The sequence below is a fragment of the Punctularia strigosozonata genome (assembly GCF_000264995.1).
Source record: "Punctularia strigosozonata HHB-11173 SS5 unplaced genomic scaffold PUNSTscaffold_9, whole genome shotgun sequence".
In the NCBI taxonomy this organism is placed as follows: domain Eukaryota; kingdom Fungi; phylum Basidiomycota; class Agaricomycetes; order Corticiales; family Punctulariaceae; genus Punctularia; species Punctularia strigosozonata.
Window position 1 is genome coordinate 1,550,232 of NW_006767441.1, and position 14,306 is coordinate 1,564,537.

At 59.8% G+C, this 14,306-nt stretch overlaps 7 protein-coding genes across 7 annotated transcripts; 3 read left to right on the top strand and 4 right to left on the bottom strand.

The window, feature by feature from the left end:
- Positions 1-186: 186 nt before the first annotated feature.
- PUNSTDRAFT_136173 (uncharacterized protein) lies at positions 187-1,101 on the bottom strand (the record flags this gene model as incomplete). Its single annotated transcript, XM_007385723.1, has 1 exon — positions 187-1,101. One exon carries the CDS (start codon positions 1,099-1,101, stop codon positions 187-189), a length of 915 nt encoding a protein of 304 aa, XP_007385785.1.
- Positions 1,102-1,683: 582 nt separating this feature from the next.
- PUNSTDRAFT_121591 (uncharacterized protein) lies at positions 1,684-2,200 on the top strand. Its single transcript, XM_007385724.1, has one exon. It carries the CDS (start codon positions 1,793-1,795, stop codon positions 2,060-2,062), a length of 270 nt encoding a protein of 89 aa, XP_007385786.1. The 5' UTR covers positions 1,684-1,792; the 3' UTR covers positions 2,063-2,200.
- Positions 2,201-2,823: 623 nt separating this feature from the next.
- On the top strand, positions 2,824-4,895 carry PUNSTDRAFT_121592 (acid protease). Its single transcript, XM_007385725.1, has 5 exons — positions 2,824-3,042; positions 3,106-3,254; positions 3,314-3,727; positions 3,784-3,798; positions 3,851-4,895. The coding sequence occupies exons 1-5, from the start codon at positions 2,831-2,833 to the stop codon at positions 4,720-4,722; spliced, it is 1,662 nt and encodes a 553-aa protein (XP_007385787.1). The 5' UTR covers positions 2,824-2,830; the 3' UTR covers positions 4,723-4,895.
- A 13-nt stretch (positions 4,896-4,908) lies between these two features.
- On the bottom strand, positions 4,909-5,978 carry PUNSTDRAFT_144963 (CDP-diacylglycerol--serine O-phosphatidyltransferase). The gene is made up of 3 exons (XM_007385726.1): positions 5,811-5,978; positions 5,515-5,740; positions 4,909-5,448 (listed from the first exon to the last, which is right to left on the bottom strand). The coding sequence occupies exons 1-3, from the start codon at positions 5,924-5,926 to the stop codon at positions 5,062-5,064; spliced, it is 729 nt and encodes a 242-aa protein (XP_007385788.1). The 5' UTR covers positions 5,927-5,978; the 3' UTR covers positions 4,909-5,061.
- A 193-nt stretch (positions 5,979-6,171) lies between these two features.
- On the bottom strand, positions 6,172-8,908 carry PUNSTDRAFT_144964 (protein phosphatase 2A regulatory B subunit; the record flags this gene model as incomplete). The annotated part of the gene is made up of 8 exons (XM_007385727.1): positions 6,172-6,461; positions 6,525-6,606; positions 6,663-6,921; positions 6,989-7,090; positions 7,145-8,001; positions 8,066-8,262; positions 8,331-8,811; positions 8,885-8,908. 8 exons carry the CDS (start codon positions 8,906-8,908, stop codon positions 6,385-6,387), a joined length of 2,079 nt encoding a protein of 692 aa, XP_007385789.1. The 3' UTR covers positions 6,172-6,384.
- Positions 8,909-9,337: 429 nt separating this feature from the next.
- PUNSTDRAFT_127177 (citrate synthase) lies at positions 9,338-13,293 on the bottom strand. Its single transcript, XM_007385728.1, has 16 exons — positions 13,087-13,293; positions 12,838-13,011; positions 12,572-12,774; positions 12,273-12,514; positions 12,182-12,211; positions 12,045-12,131; positions 11,914-11,992; positions 11,726-11,851; positions 11,543-11,654; positions 11,436-11,477; positions 11,190-11,361; positions 10,236-11,109; positions 9,649-10,172; positions 9,546-9,589; positions 9,410-9,490; positions 9,338-9,352 (listed from the first exon to the last, which is right to left on the bottom strand). The coding sequence occupies exons 1-12, from the start codon at positions 13,177-13,179 to the stop codon at positions 11,072-11,074; spliced, it is 1,398 nt and encodes a 465-aa protein (XP_007385790.1). The 5' UTR covers positions 13,180-13,293; the 3' UTR covers positions 9,338-9,352; positions 9,410-9,490; positions 9,546-9,589; positions 9,649-10,172; positions 10,236-11,071.
- A 164-nt stretch (positions 13,294-13,457) lies between these two features.
- Positions 13,458-14,122, top strand: PUNSTDRAFT_70821 (uncharacterized protein; the record flags this gene model as incomplete). Its single annotated transcript, XM_007385729.1, has 2 exons — positions 13,458-13,548; positions 13,626-14,122. The coding sequence occupies 2 exons, from the start codon at positions 13,458-13,460 to the stop codon at positions 14,120-14,122; spliced, it is 588 nt and encodes a 195-aa protein (XP_007385791.1).
- Between the last annotated feature and the right edge of the window lie 184 nt (positions 14,123-14,306).

Sequence of the window (14,306 nt, forward strand, 5' to 3'; positions counted from 1 at the left end):
TGTAGCGAATCCCTAATGGCTCGCCGTGAGCGTGAGATGGGGTGTGGTGCAAATGGCTGATCGTAACCTACCTGCGAACCAAACCTATTCGCTCGTTTGTCCCCTGGCCCCTTCCGATTTTTTGCCCAATCACTGACCGTGGGAGACTCATGGTCTGACCGCGGGAGTGTTCAAACTGATCGAGGATCACTTGGCGAACTTCCCACGGGCCCGAACTTGGAGGGTGTCCCCTGTCCCCAGGGGGTCTGGCCGAACTTCCGGCCGAAAAACTACAGTAGTCAGTTCGGCGCCCCAGCGATCGTCGAATTCTGACGACAGGAGGAAGTTGGATTGATGTATGACGGATAGAATATCGTTGAGCCATTCCTTGAACCCGGTAGGGGCCTTGCAGATGGTCATGGGAACCCGGAACGAGACGAACCACAGGCGGTCGACGCGACACCCTCCGCTGCAGATCGGTTGGATATCTGGGGTCTGGTGGAGAAAGATTTCTGGAAATATTCTCAAGTGATGATGCAAGGTTATGGGCGCTTTGTTCTCCTTCATCGTTCCCCACAGACAGATCGTTTTCGGTATGTGAGAGAGCTTCGTCGGGCCGAATAATGCGTCATAGAGGATACTTGCGAGCCGCATATCGCCTCCGAATTCAATGTGTCGGAGGGAAGGTAGCGAAGGGGTTTGGGAAGCCTGCCTACTCAGCGTTTCGTGCGATCCGACATGCCCCGCCTGCAGTAGTACGGAGTTGCGCACGGCGAAGGTTGTCAGGTTCTGACAGGCGAGCATGATGTCGATCAAGCTTTGCGTCCGCGGGAATGAACAGTCTTGCAGCGACAGGATCGATATCTGGGAGAGGACCCGGAGGATGATTCGCCTGGTATCCGCGTGAAGCTCGGACCACTTCATCCCGCCCAACGACATCCCACGCAGGGTGCCGAGGTGCGCGAAACACTGTGATAAACTTAGCAACCAGCTTTCCTTACTACCGGTCTCGAGGTCGAGGTGAAGCTCGCGCACGCACGAGCCCAGCTTAGGCGATAGCTTGACCGAGTGTATGACCGCGTCTAGGATCCGAGGTTTGTCAACGTCTATGGCACGGAACATAGCGGCTTGGGCTAGTTGTTGTAGCTCACGACAGCTTGATGCCATGTTGCTCAACGTAGCGAGCCGACCTTCTTTATCGAGATCGATATAGGAAATGACTTTTTGGATCGTCTCTGGACTCAGTTCGAGAAGGTGAGCTCGACCCATCTTCGAGGCGGCAAGTTGGCCTTGGAGCTCACGGAGAGACTCCACAAGCGATAAGCTATTTGCGCTTAATGCGTTCAAGGGATTCAGTCGTTCTTCCAATGCGTCACGCAGCCCGTAGACCGAGACAAGTTGAGCGCGACATGGTTCCCCCAACACCTTGACGAGAGCGCTAGCGTATCGCGTGGCCAAAAGGACGTTTCCAAGTATTGGATTAGTTCTGAGAGCAAGATGTTTTAGCGCGACGAGGACAGCCCATGCCTATCAACGCTCACCGTATGGTCATCGTCAGCTTCTCACATAAATCGTGGAAATGCTGCCTACTTTCACCGAGATCAAGATGACCAGGCGGCGAAGAACTACAGAGGGCGAATTGTATTCCTGGCATGCACAGGGGACAAGATATGCTCCGTAGATGACGCACAATCTGCGGGAATCGGGGTCGTCCCGTAGCTCGTAGATAAAGCAACAGTTCGTAAGCACCATAAGAGCAACGGGCAACGCTTTGTTGGTGTATTTCCCTTCCTTCTGTGAGAAAGGGGGAAGTATGGACTGCACCGTTACAGCTAAGGTGAGGGATGGCACGGATGAGGAAGTGAGTAAGGAAGCGAGCTACTGCGACGTTCAGTCCACGCCGGAACACTCGCTCTCCGGTTGCCGTTATCAACTTCGTCAAAGCTTGTCCCCCTCTGCTCATAGCATTCCCAACTACGCGCCCCGCACCGGTGAGATTCGTGATGGTGCTGTCAGTCATAGACAGGGCCTCGAGCTCGAGTTCGATGGACGAACGATCTTCGAGTTCGGTGGCCAAGTGTGAGGGTATTCCAGTCAATATGGCCCTGATACGGTGATCTTGAGAGGGTAACATATCGAAGTCGATTATGTTGAAAGCGTGTCAATATGTCCCAAGGGTCGAGAGAAAAAGGTTAGCAGGCTGGCCCAGGGCACTAGTGCGATACTTATGGGTAGGAAGTAGAAGAGTACAGCGTACGTGATGCAGCGCCCCCCCCGTTCACAATCAGGCCGAATGCGCTAAATGCGCGGTACAGCAAACTGAACTGAATGGTTATATTTTCGTATTCGTCTTCCAGGCGCACTGGTTATCTGGTCAAGGTCACTCCGTTTCGGTCTGGAAGAATGGGGTTAGCGGAAAAGCCGAGACACGGCACGATTTGCATGGCCTGCTATGAGTATCGTTCATATGCTGTGCGATGCGAAAGAAAGCCGCATCGCTCTAGCACAGCGTGTTCGAATGCAGCCGGAAGAAGTGAACTTGAGTATTCTGCGTCGACAGACTGCAAAAAAGAAAGGACGTGCACTGACACCTATGATGAGCCCTGTTTCCGAAAAGGTTGAGTTGGTCAAAACCATGGCCGGGGAAGCAGCCACAGTGCTCTGTGGTCCTGATACTGTACTCATTGCTCTGCGTAAGGATCGTCGTGGGGATCACACAACTGCCCACCGCTATATCGTGCCTGTGCGGCACGCACAGCCCCGATCGACTCGCCGTCCCACAGCCTCGCGCTTGCAAACCCCTTATGTCGAATTGATCTCGAGCTTTTTTGCGCTCCCTGTCTGCCCGTTCATGCGTCTCCTCAGTTATCTGCTCGCGGGCGTCGCCGTCCAGCATGTCGCAGCTGCAAGAATAGCCATGCACGCGCGGGAAGCCGGTGCGCGACTCCGACGAAGAGGGAACATCTTCGGGCAGTCGACGCTCACCGACTCCTCCGACTTTTCGTACTACACGAACATAACCCTCAACGGCGACTCGTTCTCTGTGTTGATAGATACCGGAAGGTCCGCCCGGAAGTTCCCGTTGGATGAGATGATACCCTGACGATCTTTACTGCATGTGCGTAGCTCGGACCTATGGGTCGCAGGCTCGGTCTCCAACGCGAATGATACAGGATACACGTCCGGAGTGACCTACGCGGTCGGATCTGTGTCGGGCCCGGTCATGACGGCCGACCTCGAGTTCGCGGGCTACACTGTCAAGTCGCAGGCGTTCCGTAAGCGCTTGTGGTAGCGCTACTGTTTGAGCCCATACTGACTCTACCCTTGAATATAGTTCAAGTTGACCCTTCGAGCGACAATCCGTCCGGGACGGGCCTCATCGGCCTGGGACCGAACAACGGCTCCAACATCTTCGAAACCACGAACGGGCTCTCGTCCGCGGACGCTCCCCTCGACCGCATCTTCCGCCAGAACACGTCCACGCCCAATTTCCTCACCGTTCTGCTCGGCCGCAAGGATGACCCGTCGGATCCGTGGCCGGGCGACTTGACGGTCGGCGAGTATCTCGCCGGGTACGAGGACGTGCAGAACCAGCCCCACCTCGAGGTCACCCAGGTCGCGATCGACGAGTCTGGCAATCAGCACTGGCAGACGTTGCTGGACGAGGACGGGATCATCGGTCCGAACGGTAAGAAGATCACCACCACGTCCACGGTGAACGACACGACCACACCCAAACAGCTGAACGGTACGTGGCCAATCATCGTGGTTTGGAGATGTCGTTCTCACTGCACGCCCATGTAGTGGTCTTCGATACCGGTTAGTGCTCGATGCACGGGTGAAGCCCAAGGATGCTAATAGTCTTCTGCAGGCTTCTCCATCCCGCAGGTGCCCAAGGCAGTAGCAGACGCCATCTACGGAGACGTCTCCGGTGCGAAGCTGCAGAACGTGTCTGGGATCGGGAGCATCTACGTTCTCCCCTGCAAAACCGAGCTGAACCTTACCTTTGTCTTCGGCGGCAAAAACTTCTCGATCCACCCGCTCGACGTCGTCCTCGACGCCCTGAGCGACTCGGACGACTGCGTCGGCGCCTTCCAGCCGATGTCCACCGACACCGGCGGCCTCTTCGACGCCATCTTCGGCATGGCCTTCCTCCGGAACGCCTACCTCCTCGTCAACTTTGGCGACTTCGTCGACGACGCGAACACGACCGCGGACCCGTTCGTGCAGCTGCTCTCCGTCACGAACGACACGGCCGAGATGCACAAGGACTTCGTCAAGGTCCGCTCCAGCTCCTCCTCGTCCTCGTCCTCGAGCGGGAAGAGCTGGTTCGACCAGCACCGGAAGGCCATCATCATCGCCATCATCGTTGTCGCCGCGGTCGTCGCGGTCTTCTTCCTCTCGCGGAGCCGCCGGTCCAGAGGTCTGAAGACGGGCACCGGTGCCGGTTTGCGCCCTGGCGGCGCGACCTCCTACATCCCGCTCAGCACCCCTGCCCCGCCCGCCGCGACGGACTTGCACTACTCGGCGCCGCCGGCGTACCAGCCATACACCCCGCCATCCGGGCCGCCCCCACCTGCAGGCGCCTCGCCATATGCTCCGCCCTCCGGTCCTCCCCCTGGCGCGGCGGGCGCCTCGCCGTACGCTCCGCCCTCCGGCCCGCCCCCCTCCAACGCATACGCGCCGCCGCCGGGCCCACCTCCGCCAGCGCCGTACGCGGACCCTTTCCGTGATCATCACTAAGCTGTTGCTGCCGCTGCTCGCTCGCTCGTTTACTTGCTAGGCATCTCTCGTGTTTACGCACCGCTACGTTTGCTATCATCATCGCCATCCCGGACTCGTCTGCGTTGCCCCCAATGTAACGGATGTATTTATTAGCAAATCCTCGTTGTCAGTTGCTTATATACTAAAGTCGCGTTTATATGAGTGGTTACATGCGTCGTCGTCGGGGCTAGAGTTGTGCGTATGGGGGGGGGGGTCGTTCGCGGAGCCGTCCAGGAGTTGAGTCCAGGTAAATCGAGAGAGAGAGAGAGAGAGAGAGAGAATGGATAAAGCAGGAGCAACAGCGGACAATCACCGCCGTCAGGGCTTGGGCACGCGCAGCGTCTTGCTGACCATCGCGGCCGCCCAGGCGGCGAACACGGCGCTCACGACGTGCACCTCGCCCCGGCCCCCGGGCGCGCCCCAGAGCGTGACGGTGCCGAGCGGGAGCCCGCGCTGGCCGTCGACGTACCCCTGGCGTGCGAAGAGCGCGAGTACGCCGACGAGGACGAGCGAGGACGGGATGGGGAGCCCCTCGAAGTAGGACGCCTTGCCGCCCTTGCCCTTCGGGATGAGCGCGGCGGTCACGTTGAAGCGCGCGAGGCGGGCGAGGCCGCAGCAGATGAAGCCGGTGAGGACGACGGTGTCGAGGTAGGTGTTCAGCCCGACGATGAACGCGCATAGCGCCGGGGCCACGCCGAACGAGATCTAGAGTGAGAGAGAGAGCAGAAAGAAGATCAGCAAAGGGGACGCAAGTGAGGCGATGAGACTTGCCAAGTCCGCCAGACTGTCGAGCTCCTGGCCGAGCATGCTCGCCGATTTTCGCCACCGCGCGACGCGTCCGTCCAAGAAGTCAAAGAAGAGACCCGCGAGCGGGAACCCAAGCGCCATCCACAGGTAATCCTCGTCTTTGCTCTGGAGGTACCGCGCGGACGAGAACACGGAGAAGGAACCGCACACGCCGTTCATAATCGTCACCAGATCCGCTAGCCGGAAGTTCCTGTACGCGCCCCCGTCAGCAATGTTCACGGGCACGAACCCCCCAGCTCGAGAGACGAACACACGCTTACCGAACCAGCGAAAAGTGACCGTCCGTCTCCGCAAACGCCTTCAGCGCGTGGTGCTCCTCGCTCTCGCCATTCTCCTGCGGTTTCGTGCTGTTCAAGTTGGCTCTTCGTTGGCTCATGGCTTGGTCGTGCGTTGGGTCGTGATCGTGGAGTGGTGCAAGAGACCGTGTCTCTCTTGGTCTTATTGTAGGGCCTTGTCCGAAAAGCCACCCCTCCGCGCGGTGGCTAATTCGGCACCGCCTTCGCGAAGACGTCATTGCAAGATTCTCAGCCCTGAGCCCACTGACGCGCTTGGACGACGATGCATACGGTAACGACGCTCGCGAGTATATGTACGATAGAGGCCTGTACGCAGCTGGATGCAGGGGTATATATCATAGGTCACAAGCAGCGTGCGCGTAACAGGAGATATCAAGGAGCTCATACAAGCTGGATCTGTACAAGTATGTAAAGAACTAGAGGGGTACGCATGTGTATGAGAGCGGGAGTACAGGAGCGACCGCCAGTCAAACTGCAGTATCGTGTGCTACCACGAAAAGGAGTACAAAGAACCATTTCGCCACCGACGATCCCCCGATCACGACGGACCGTTCAGTCCGAGCTTGTCGTCTAAGCTTCGGTGCGCTTGCAGATCCCGGAGCACCGTGGGATCCACTGTCAGAGACAAGGATGATTGAGATCTATCCCATGGAATGGGGAATAAGAGAGTTCTCTCACCAGGTAAGACGCTCTTGCGTCGCATATGCGGTCCATGGGCGCTCGTCGGCGACATTTCCGTGTTGATCTCAGGGAACCCGTGCTGATCACAGACGGTTCATCAGCACGACCCGGACGCATCATATAAAACAAACTCACGTCGATCCCGGGATCCGCCATCGGCACGCGTTCGAGCCCGCTCTCGTCGAGGTCGTGCGGCATCTCGGCGTCGATCGACGCTGCGTTGAGCTCCATGGACAAGTCCGCGATGTCCTGGTCGTCGATCGGCTGCGGAGGCGGTGGGGGCACTGGCTCGTCTTCCTGGAAGCCGGGAGGGAGGTGCCCGTGTGCGTTCTGCGCCGCCTTCTCACGCAGTTTCTTCCATTGCTCGTATCGTTGTACGGCATGGTTCTGCTCCCTGTTCAATCAATCGACCTTCCGTCAGTATCAAAGACATCGAGACGAAGAAGGAGCGAGGAACGCACTCGAGCTTCTTTTGCTTATATTGATGCATGCAATCGTCAAAGAGGTCTGGGTTGATCTCCATGAATAATTTGAGCGCATTGTACACCATTCCATGTATGGTCCTAAACAAGAGCCATCAGTATCTGAAGCACGACGCGTCAATCATGAGTACATACCGATTCCAGTGCGACTTGGAATTCGTATATAGCGCCGGGAAGACGATGGGGAGGATGACCGCCAGGTTATCGCTCATGAGGTTCACGATGTACTCGTTGTTCCAGTACAAGAGCGCTCGCTCGGCGACTTGGAAGTGCTGGCTGTTGATGCACCTCGTCAGCTGCCGGAACAGCGGCACCTGTATTTTCTGGAACTCGGCCGGGTCGATCACGTCCAGTATCTCCTCCATCTCGTTCAGGAACATGACCTCCTTCGGCGAGTTGACCTTGGGCCAGTACCGGAGCAGGCCGAGCACGACGTCCTCCGCGAGCGCGGCGTCCTTCTCGAGGAACTGGACGACGCAGTACGCGAGCTGGGGGTGGTACAGACTGAGGGACTTGACCTTGTGGAGGGGGAGGAGGACGCGGGTGAGGAAGATCTTGTGCTCGTCCTTGAGCGGGAGCGCGAAGCCGTTGATGATCGAGCCCAGGATCTCGAGCAGCTCCGCGATGCCGTTGTGGCGCTCGGTCTCGTACACGAAGTGGAAGAAGACGTTGTTGATCGAGCGCCGGATGAAGGCGCGCAGGTTGAGGAACTTGCCGTAGATCCGGTGGAGCGTCGTCTTGAGGAAGTCGCGCTCGCGCGGGTCCTCCGAATCGAAGAGCTCGAGCAGGTTCAGCACGAAGGACTGGTCGATGTACCGCTTCGCGAGGTTGGTGTTGAAGTCGGGCGACTCGACGAAGCGGAGGAAGAACTCGTAGACGATCTGGAGGTGCGGCCAGGCGAGCTCGAGCACCGGCTCGTCCTCCTCCGGGTCAAAGGCGTCGCCGGTCGGGTTGACCGGCGGGGGTATCGAACGGAACAAGTTGGTGGCGAACTGCGCGGGCGCGGTGAGACCGGATGCCGCAGTCATGCAACGTAGCGAACGGGAACAAACTGACCATGCCAACGACCTCGGGGTATACGCTTTCGGTGATCACACCTCGCTGGGTAGTGATGTACTCAAGCATCTCGTGCAACGTCTGAGCCTTGATCTGCTTGCCCTTCAACTCCGCGCTCGCGTCGTTGAAGTCAAATATCACCCGGCACTGATGCAGTTTCTTAAGGAACAGCTGCGGGCGCTCGCTCGGTGCAGTCTCTGTGAACCGGTAAAACGGGTTACGATAAGACGAGAGGGAACGTCATTCATGGAGGGGCGCGACTGACCCATAAACGGCGGCAGCCGCTCGATCTCGACCTTCTCGTTCGGCACGAAGCGGCTGCTGCGCTGCTTGCGGGGCGGCTTGCCCACAATCGGGATAGTGTCTTTAGGGCTCCTGAGACGGTTGAGCGCGTTGACGCGCGGCGGTGTGGCCTCGCTGCTGAGGCCGACGGGTGGCCGCTCGGGCGAGCCAAAACCGCCGCCGCCTCGTGCGTCGGCGGGGTCGGGCACGACGACGATCGGGGGCGCAGGCTGCGTCTTATCTTGCGCGTATCGACGGTCAGGGGCCGGAGGCGGCGCCTGCGAGCCCGTCCTTGCGGGCGCGCCGTTGCTCCCGTCGCTCAGGCTGCTCGACGCGGAGATGGGCCGCGGGAGCGGCTTCGCGATGGGCGGCGGCGGGGCGGCTGCTGCTGCCGCTGCCGCTGCGCTAGAGGCCTTGGCGTCCTTCTTGGACGAGGCCGAATCCTGGGATTTGGTGCGGCTAAGCTGCTTATTAGAAGGGGGCGCAATCGCGGAGTGAGCGAGGCGGGTTCGCGATACGGAGGCTGGCGGCGCGCACCAGGGTCTTCTTGAGTCCCTTCATGCTGTGTTAGTCGCGCCCGTCGACTGACAAATGGTGTATGAGCCGTGTCTGGGCCGTTGTGCGCGATGAGGAGGGAGTGGCTAACGAGTCTACTGCCCCAATCGATGCAACGTTGAAGAATGCGTGATGCAGTCACTGGCCGTGTCACGCCCCGCCTGCGGGCTCGGCTTCGGCGCCTGTTGCGGTACTTTTGTTCCCTACAGCCTTTGCCCTGCAACCAGCACCGTCTCCTGGTCTCCTGCGCTTCACCTCGAATATATACCCAGCGACATCCCGGCCCTTTCTTTGTCTCAGCGTCTCCGGTAGGTGCAACAAACCATTGCGGTTCGACTAGTTGAGCGCTGATCGGCGTATGAATGGCCAGACCGCCTTCAGGTACATATTACTCGCCTCATTGGCTGCTGCGCTCCTTCTGAGCTCGCGGTTTTTGGTCGCAAGCCATGGCAGGCAAGTCCTTCCGGAACAACGAGCCCTCGTCAAGTGTCTCACCGTCGACCTCTCCAGCTATCTATGCCGTGTACACCTCGCCCAACCATCCGCCGATACCCAACCACCTCCCGACCCTCATCGTCACGCCCCATGGTGAGCACCCCGCGTGTTTTGTCCCCGGGACAACAATGACCTACTCCCTCCCCAGGCCAACCGCAGAATATCCTCTACTCGTACATCCACACCAACTTCGTACGTCGCACCCTTGCTCGGTCGCCGGCTCGCTTACCGATCCTCGTCGTCTCACGCAGAACGCCGAAAACTACCTCCTGACGCCCTCCCCCCAGGGCGACCTCTGCGTCGCCAAACTCTTCCCGCCCCGCCCGCCGCCGCACGGCGCCGGCAAAGCCTCCGCCTCCGACCCCGGGCACGGGCCAGGGTCCAGCGGCTCGAACCCCCGCGTCGTCCGCTGCGAAGCCTCTCGCAACCTGAAATGGTCCATCGCCAACACGGGCGTCATCTCGCCCATCTACAAGCTCGCGCTGCCCGCCCCGGACGGCGCCCCGGACCTGCCCCTCTTCCAGATCTCCAAGCCGAACCCCAACGCCGCGTTCTGGTCCATGTTCTACTTCGCCTACGCCGGCCACAACATCCCGCCCAAGCGGATCGAGTTTGGCAAGATCCAGAAGAACCCGCCCGGGCCCGGCGGCGGCGGCACGCGCATCAGCATCACCGGCAAGACGCCCGAGGAGAAGGCCGTCTGGCAGACGCTCGGCGAGGGCAACGAGGACTGCGTCGAATGGGTCGTCCTTTGCGCCGCCCTCAACCTCCTCGAGTCAGTCCTCCATAGTTCTCGTCTCTTCCGTCGCGACAGCACCGCTAACCTATTCATACTCAGTGATGAGATCATGAAAGCCGCCGAGAAGAACCCTGCCGTCCGCCCCGCCCCTGTCGCACTGCAAGACCCCGGCGCGGTCACCCCTGCCCGCAGCGCCTCCGTCCCCGCCCCCGGCCCTGGCCCGGGGCGTGGTGCTCCGCCACCCATGGTGCGCGGTGGACCTCCTCCCGGTGGACGCGGCGGTCCCCCTCCAGGGCGCGGCGGGTACGGCCCCGGACCCGGCCCCGGAGGCTTCGCACCTCCTCCCCAGGGCTACGCCGGAGGACCGCGGCCGGTCGTGGGCGGACCCCCGCCGCAGGGCTACGCGCCAGGCCCGGGCGGACGGCCGATGCCACAGGGCCCGCCGATGCAGCAGGGCCCACCGCCGCAGGTGCAGCCTCGCCGGTTCTGATCGCGTCTGCTGGCGGAGTCGGGCCCCTCACGCCTTTTCGCTGTGTTGTACCGGGATACCCGCACGGCCCGTATTTCACGTTGCCTTTCTCGCTGGGTTTGTTGCAGTCCTTGTGGTCGTTTTTTTAAATTCCGGACTGAGCGTTAAGTACATGATATCTTTCCCTTCTTCTCTCAAGCCCTTCGTTTATCTCACACACTCGTTCAGAAAGACCTCGCTATCGGTCTTCTTCCTTACTTTTTCCTCTTGTATCTCTTGTGCGCATTCGGGGTTACAACAGTTTGGGTCCTCATCTTTCTTCCATCCCTCCGCCGCGGGCTGCAGCCCGTGCAGGTTAAACGTCAGTTAAGCACGTAAACATCAATGTTGTACAGTATATATCTTTCGACCCTCCGTCCTCCGACCAACGCAGAAAGAAGAAATCCAACTTCCGTTCGAAAGCCCACTACTTGATCAACTTCTGGAGCTCGGCGATGGACACGGCTGCGCAAACAGGGCGGTCATTACGTCGCCAATCCACGCAGAGCAGGGCGGACACCCAAGCAACAAGAAAAAAAACGCACATTTTGGTCGCTCGATCGGCAGGCCGAACGCGCGTGCCCAGACGAGCTGCGTGAGCGCGCCGAGCGCGCGGCTGACGCCGAAGATGACGGTGTAGTACTTGAACTGGGTGAGGCCGTAGTGGTACAGCACGCAGCCGCTCGCGGCGTCCACGTTCGGATACGGGTTCTTCGTCTGCGGGAGAAAACCATTCCGTGAGTACCCCTCGCGAGGGCCAGTTCTCGGAATAACACACAGGAAACGCATACCTTCCCGTGCTCTTTCAAGACGGCGGGGGCGACTTCGAAGGTCTGAGAAGGCGGCGTCAGCTACATGGCGTTTCCTTCCGGACGGAAAACATATTGCGGGGCCTCACCTGCTTGACGAGTTGCACAGCGGGGCTCGCCATCAAGTCCGGCCGCGTCTCGCAGAACTGGAGGAGGGCGGTGAACCGCGGATCTGGACTCCTCAGCACGCCGTGGCCGTAGCTGATCCACGCAGAAAGGTTCGTTCAGTGCGCGTCCCGCTCTATCGCCGCAAGGTTGTCACGCTGGCTCACCCGGGAACGACCTGTCCGCTCTTGAGCGTGCGCCAGAGGTAATCCTTGATGTTGTCGTGCGTGATCTCGTTCCCGAGCTCTTTCTGCATCGTCATCTGCCACCGGAGGACTTCCTGGTTGGCGAGGCTGTCGAAGTGACGCTTGGTCTAACCACTGATTCTCAGGTAGGTGTGCGAGAGCCAACATACCCGTGCAGGGGTCCAGCAAGAGCACAAAGCGCGGCGGAGTAGCTGATGAAAGGATCAGATAGCGTCGAACCGACCAGGTCTAGATACCCGTAAGCTCTGTATTCCTTGGGGAGACCGTTCTAAACACGTACGAGCGGTGTGGGCAGAAGCGTTTCCGCCTTCGTGATCGCCGTGAATGGCGATGTATAACCGGAGATACTCGGTCATGTCCTTGTTGTCTGCAAACCCACTGTCAGCTTAGCAGTGGATGAATATTATGGCAACATACCTCCGTAGCCAAGCATGGCCGCGTAGTTCCCTGTGAATCAAGGTCGGAGTTGATCATCTCGCACGACCCACGCTTCAACGCCAACCCTCACCGATGAGATCTAGGTTCTTGTCCACCTTCGGGGCGGGCAATTCGGGCTTGTACACGTTGCGGTAGATGCGCGCAGCCAGGGCGGGAAGCTTGGCGATGAGCGACATGCAGTCCTCGAGCATGACGGACCAGTACTCGGACTTCTTCATGCCCTTCTCGTACGCCGCCTGGAACTTGGAGTCGTGGTTCATCGAGGCGACGCCGATGGCGAGCTGGGTCATCGGGTGCAGGGTCGTTGGCAGCCTGAACATAATGCAGAGTCGATCAATCCGACATCCTACACATCTGCATGGGACGTACGAGTCGACGAGTTTCTCGATGTGTGCGGGCAGCTCGCCCTGTTCCGCGAGCTCCGCGGAGAGCTGACGGACCTGGGCCTCCGTTGGGATCTGTCCGGTGAGCAGGAGCCATAGCATGCTCTCCGGGAGGATCTCTTTGCCACCCGGCGCAGCCGGGAGTTTGCCCTGGCAGTCGGGAATGCTGAGCCCATGGAAACGAATACCCTAACAAATTCGCGTTAGATACAAGTGAGTCGACCACTGTAAGGAGAGGGATTGCGGACCGACCTCATTCGGGTCAAGGACGGACGCCTCCCAGAGCATGCTCTTCAGCCCGCGCATGCCACCGATGATGTTCTCGACCTTGATGTCGCCGACGACGGCAGAGCCGTGCTCAGCCCGGAGCTTCTTGAGGGCCTCCTGCTTAGCAGGTACAACCTCTTGCAGCGTCTCCCTCAACGTCTGGCCGCCCACCGTTCCGCGTCAGTACTCGCATTTCACTGATACCGTGCTCGGCGAGGCGCAAGGGATAGTCACCTTGGTCGACGCGCATCGTCTTTGCAACGCCTGCGCGCCCGAGAACGAGCGTACGGCCGTACGAACATTGCGGGCAGAAACGGATCTGAACATGGTCGTAGTCGGAGAAGGAGGTCAGTCAAACAGTATCACAAGACATGCCTCGCACGCTCCTGAGTGTCGGCCGAGCTTCTAACACCCTGATCTGAGGTCACAAGGTTGAAAGGCTGCCCCCGCCGGCGGGACAAATGCGGGGTAAAGCTTCCCGGGTCACCGGTGGGGGCTGTGCTAAACCACGTGGCCACTAAGATGTGAGATGAATCGCGCTGGCGCGCCAGCTCACTCAGACCGCCGCTGGCCTGCTTGCTGAGAGCTCCGTTCCTTCGTCCGCCATGGCGAGCATCCTCGTCCCCGTTCTCTACGTTATCATCGTATTCGGCGGACTCTTCGTCTTCAGCACCTTATACCGCAAACGTCTAGCCAGTACGCAATCCCGCTCCGATCACCGTTTCAATACCACGCTGAAAGTCCTTTCTTCTGCTCTTCGGCCGTACTTGCAGCCAAATTCATCGACCCTTACTTCCCGTCGCACCCAGAACGCGACACGTACGTCACCCTTCTCCAGCGGCAAGATCCACCGACGCCGGACCCGATCCTCAAAGCCGCCCTCGTCCGGCGCGCCATGGCCGACGTCGCGCGCGTCCTCCGCATCCGCGAGGACAAACCCGCGCTCCAAAACCTGCTCCAGAAGGGCTCCATCGGCGACGACTTCTGGAACAGCCTGCTCGCGGCCGAGAAGGAGCTCGAGGCGGAGATCATGGAGGTCGTCGCCGAGGCCAACTCGTTCGTCGACGGCTGGGGCACCATCATCTTCGAGACCGCCAGCCAGATGATCGCGAACGAGAAGATGCGGGGCCTGATGGAGAACACGCCCGCCGCGCGAACGGAGAAAGGTCAGCTAGCCCAGCGCGGTCCTATACCCCTGCGTGGCGTGCTGACTGTAACGTTTACACAGAGCTTTTGTATGGAAAGAAGGCCAAGCAACGGCCTCCATTGACGGCGGCGGACCTCCAGAAATCCGTCGCTGCCGCCGCCACACCCTCCACGCCTGCACCTGCCACCCCCTCAGCGCCTGCCACCCCCTCAGCGCCTGCCACCCCCTCAGCGCCTGCCACCCCCTCAGCACCCGCTGCCTCTGAACATGTGAATGGTCTTTTGTCGCCTACCGGTGCTAAAACTGA